The following is a 5,110-nucleotide window of genomic DNA, read 5'->3' on the forward strand; positions in this document are numbered from 1 at the left end:
AGAGGGTCGGGGTAGACAACTCCGACAACAGTTAGCTCCCTTAGACGCATCGCTAAGAGTCAAGAAGCTCTACTGCTAGCACTGACTTTTGTTTCTAACATCTTAGGCCCCACGAATTGGGAACAGGTGGGGTAGGAACCGCAGACACAGGAAACCGCTCAACTTTTGTATTGCCTCTCCCCAGCCCCACCCTTTCAAGTTAAGATTCATTCCAGCTCAACCTCAGGAGTCTTTATCATATCTGCCCGCTACCAGCCCAGCGCTTCCATCTCTCCTTCGATCCGATCCAGATGACCACCTCTCTTCCCTCGGCGGATCCGACCGGCCCCGGGGTAAAGATCCAGTTATCCCCCATCCCCGGCCCTCACCCTTTAATTAGGGTCCCGGGGTCCCTGACCCCGGCGTTCCCGCCTCCTCTCTTCTAGTGGAACCTCATGGAGTAGAGAGGTCTAGGAAGGGAGGGGCTGTGAGGTGGGGACCCTTGGCAGGATGTTTATGGGGCTCTGCATGGGAAGGGAGGCGGGCCCAAGCCACTTCCTCCCCCCCCACACCACCAACCACTCCACCAAAGTCCCCCAGCTGCCCCACTTCTTTTCCAACTACAGGAGGGAGCAGAGCTCAGCTCTTCTGACCCAGGGGCGGGGAGAAGAGCCTAGGACCTCCCAAATGATCTAGTTCTCTTGCCGTTCCTGGAGCCGGTAAGGGGGTTGAGGGGCAGAGCGGCGGTGGGCTGGGCATCCAGCGGGGACCACCGTGAAAACAAAACAAAACAAAAAAGGGTGGACCTGGAGAGAAGGAACCCAGTTGACAAGAATTCAGGGAGTGAGGGGTAGAGCTAGGGAAAGCCTGGGATGGTGGGAGGTGGCCCCAGGGAGTCCAGAGAGGAGGAACTATGAGGGTGTTGTGGGCTTGAACCATCCGGTTCCCCGGGGGCTGCCATTCTGTTGTGGCCTTCACCTGGGGCTGCTTTGCAGGGAGGGGGCCGGGTTCAGGCAGGGGCCCAGAAAGCAGGAGGATGGATGGGGGCCGGGAGGCAAAGGAAAAGTCAGGATTATTGCATTCAGGCCGTGCCCAGTGAAAAGCGGGACCGGGACCACTATTGGGGCAGGTTCTAAGAGGGAGGAGGTCAGCGGAGGGTGGGGGGCCGGGAGGGGTGGGAGAGCAGCATTTCTTGTGGGGAAGGTGTTAAAATGCCCCATAGTGAGACGCGGATGAATTTGGGGTGGCGGGGGGCGGGGGAAGACACAGCAGCTCATCCACTCAAACCCTGTCATAAATCTGAAGGGACCGCTTTGCGGGGGAGCTTAGATTGATGGTTGGGGAGGGGTATGAAACCTTCAGTGTATTAAAGGCCAAGCCCCGGTTGGCTGCAGGAACTACCGGCGGGAAAAGGCCAGCCTGCTCACCCTCACTGGTTGGGGTGACCAGCCTGACACGCGGGGACGGTAGGCGGGGAACCAGTCTTCCCTTGTATCTGCCCCAGCACTTAGTACGGTGCCTGACACACGGTAAGCGCTTAATGAGAAGAATAATGATGATGATGCTGGTATTTGTTAAGCGCTTATTATGTGCCAAGCACTGTTCTAAGCGCTGGGGGAGGTACAAGGTTATCAGGTTGTCCCACGTGGGGCTCACAGTCTTAACCCCCATTTTACAGATGAGGGAACTGAGGCACAGAGAAGTTAAGTGGCTCGCCAAGCGGTGCGATCTAGTAGAAAGAACCCCCAGGGTCTGGGGGTTAGAGGACCTGGGGTTTGGTCCCGGCTCTGCCACATTCCCGCTGTGGAATCTTGGCCAAGTCACTTCACTTCTCTGGGCCTGAGTTTCCTCATCCGTAAAATGGGGATTAAAGCTGGGAGCCCCCTGTGGGACCGGGACTGTGTCCAACCTGACGATGCTGTAGGCATTTCAATGCTTAGTACGGTGTCTGGCACACAGGAAGTGCTCAACAAATACCATTTAAAAAAAAAACAACCAAAGATAAAAAACCGGTGCCCCAAGTTCAATGTAACCGGCTCCACAGCAGTTTTGGCTAAAATGGAGTTTATCAGAAAGTGATTTGGGTGCCTATTTTACAGAGGCACAACTGTAGCTTGGCGCCTTCCAGCCTGTTTGTTTCCGAGAATGGAAAACCGAAGTTGCCAGGGACCGTTTAACCACAAGCTGGGGTTGGCTGGTGAAAGGGGTGTGGGCAAGATTGCCTGTCTCTCCCTCCTTCCTTCCCTCCCTCCCTCCCTCTCCAGAAGCCCCGCTGTCCTCAGAAGACCACTGCTCCCCCACCAGAATCCAGTCATTTACACCTTCCCTCACCGTGTCTCTCCCCGTCTCTCCCCCAGGTCCCCCGGAACACCGGAAACCTCTAGGCCCCGGTGTCCCGGTTCCAGGCCCCGAGCGACTCTTTCCTGTGGCCATGGAGGCCAGATCTGTTCTGCTTCTAATGCTTCTCGTCAACTTTAGCCTCTCCCTGACTCCGACTGCAGAAGATATAACGTCCCAGTCCCAGTCGGCAGAGACCACCTTAGGGCCCACCTTGGGGACCCCTGCCCAGACCACCATAGGGACCTTACAGACCAGTCTAGAGCCCTCCTCAGAGACCTCTGCCACATCCACCCTACAGTCAACCTGGGGGAATCAGGGCGAATCCACCTCAGAGCCCATCACAAAGGTCACCCTGGAAATCAAGGTGAACCCTGACACCTTTAAGGGAGTCCGGGAAAGGAACGTAATCTCAACTACCCCGTTTTCAACCGATTCGAGCTCTGCCACCGTGGAGCCTCTAAGCACCCCCAGCCCCACCGGCATCGTCTCAGACGTCCCGTTCACCAGCATCCTCCCAGCGGCAGCCCTCACCACAGAACCGCCAGTCTCCGCTCGGGGTCCGACGACAGATGTCCCCACGACACTCCTCTCCTCGGCACCACCGCCCTCCAAAAGGGTCCCGACGCCCAGCAACACCCCGACCGCCCCCTTGTCCGGCCCCTCGTCCGGCCCCTCGTCCGGCCCCCCGTCCGGCCCCCCGACCGAGTCCCCGTCCGGCCCCCCATCCGGCCCTCCGAGCGACCCCTGGAAGGTCTCCCCAGGTCAAGCCGTCAGCAGGCAGACGCCACCCGAGGGAAGCAGTGACGACACAACCCTGGCCCTCCGCACCACGTTCCGGACCTCCTCTTCCACGTCACAAAGGACCACGCCGATCCCACTGTCCAATAAGCGGAGCGGAGGCATCAACCTGGCGATCCTCCTGGCCGTGGTCGTGTCGATCACCGCCCTCCTGGTGATCTTGATCGCGCTGTGGCAGAGGAGGCGACAGCGGCGGAGTGGAGCCATGACCTTCTCCAGGGGCGGAGGGAAACGGAACGGGATGACCGAAGCTTGGGCCGGCCCAGCCCAGGTCCCCGAGGACGGGACTTCAGGGAATGGAGCCCCGAGGGAGGCGGAAGAGCCCCGGGGAGGTGGGCGTCCTGAGGGCGAAGAGCCCACCCCCCGCTCCCCGCTCACCACCTTCTTCGGCAAGCGGAAGTCAGCCCAGGGCTCGGCGCTCATGAGGGACGAGGAAGCGGGCCCCCGACCCTCCTGTGACAGGCCCTCGGTGTCACGGGACGAAGCCATCCCCCTCATGAGTTACAAGGAGGTCACGGGGGAAGGCGAGAACAGGGGGTCCCCGGCTGGGGAGCCAGAGCCTGCCCCGTTCGCCGGAGCCGATGAGTGACGGGGAGTCCGGGCCGCCGCCCACCACCTTTGCCGGAAAGGATGGCCGCAGGGAGGGCAGTGGAGTCTTCATCGTCTTCGTCATCGTCATTGTCGTCGTGTTTACCGATCATCATGTGACGTTGACCAAGCGCCCCCGCTTCCCGGGTCCTCGTCCTGGGTGCGTTTGATTTTTGTAGATACCCTACAATTGGCTCTGTCCATGGGAGCTTTTAACTCAGACACTGGGGAGTGTGGGATTTGCATTATAAGAGTGGGTAAGGTCTGTGGGAACAGTCTCCGGGAAGTACGGAGTCTCAAGATGCCGTCTGGAATACGGGGCCGGGAAGCGGAAAGGTTGACCACGAAACCACCAGGCTTCCGACTTGGTGTCTGGAAGTCCCTAATCCTTCAGTCCCCAATTAGCCATCTCAGCGTCAGGGATTCTGTCTGTCCTCCTCCTTCGGGTTCTACAATAAAGCTCTTGAAGACCAAACTCAAGGCACTGGCCTCCATCTCCATCTTGGAAACGCGCCCCAGCCATTCTTCCTTCTCTCCGCTCTTTTCCGGCCCGCGTTTCGTCTCTGTCTTTTCCTGTTGCCCCACCTTCCCCCCATCTCTCCCGGCTCTCGCCCGCTCATTTCCTCCCCTCGCTCGTCGGTTCCCGCCTCCGGACCCGGGAGCTCAGCTCGCCAGCCCACCCGGCCGTCACAGCTGAATGCAGAGCGGAATGGGGAAGCCGGTTCAGATTCTTGAAGGCCCAGAGCTATCTCCTCATGGTTCCGGAGGGTGAAAGCGTGAGGGAGAGAGAAAAAAGAAATCTGCTTTACGGGCCTGAACTTCGGTCATCACCTCCCTCCTAACTGGCGGCCCTGGGTCAGTTAGGGGAAGGGCTTGGAGTGTTGACACGGTCCCTTGGGTAGAGAGAGAGGATGTTTGCAAAGAGGAAGGAGGGTTGAGTCAGAGATCTGTGGGGAACGGTCGGAGAAGCAGTGGGGAGAAAGATGTTAACCGGTCTCGAGGCAGAAATGAGATCACCCAGGGCTTCTCAGCCTTGTCGATAACTCTTTCAAGTGTCCTCGGTAGTCTTTAAAAATGTCAGTGTCTGTTAATCAATCAGTGGTATTTATTGAGCGCTTACTATGCGCGGAGAAATGTACTGAGCACTTGGGATCCCCGGTAGTCTGTAATAATGTCAGTGTCTGTTAACCAATCAGTGGTATTTATAATAATGTTGGTATTTGTTAAGCGCTTACTATGTGCAGAGCACTGTTATAAGCGCTGGGGTAGATACAGGGTAATCAGGTTGTCCCACGTGAGGCTCACAGTTAATCCCCATTTTACAGATGAGGTAACTGAGGCACAGAGAAGTTAAGTGACTTGCCCACAGTCACACAGCTGACAAGTGGCAGAGCCGGAAGTCGAA

At 57.9% G+C, this 5,110-nt stretch overlaps 1 protein-coding gene across 1 annotated transcript; it reads left to right on the forward strand.

Moving 5' to 3' along the window:
* The first annotated feature begins 205 nt into the window (after positions 1-205).
* On the forward strand, positions 206-4,185 carry SPN (sialophorin). Its single transcript, XM_029049772.2, has 2 exons — positions 206-332; positions 2,337-4,185. The coding sequence occupies exon 2, from the start codon at positions 2,411-2,413 to the stop codon at positions 3,704-3,706; it is 1,296 nt and encodes a 431-aa protein (XP_028905605.1). The 5' UTR covers positions 206-332; positions 2,337-2,410; the 3' UTR covers positions 3,707-4,185.
* The last annotated feature ends 925 nt before the right edge of the window (positions 4,186-5,110 follow it).

The sequence above is a fragment of the Ornithorhynchus anatinus genome, chromosome 2, assembly GCF_004115215.2.
Source record: "Ornithorhynchus anatinus isolate Pmale09 chromosome 2, mOrnAna1.pri.v4, whole genome shotgun sequence".
Lineage (NCBI taxonomy): Eukaryota > Metazoa > Chordata > Mammalia > Monotremata > Ornithorhynchidae > Ornithorhynchus > Ornithorhynchus anatinus.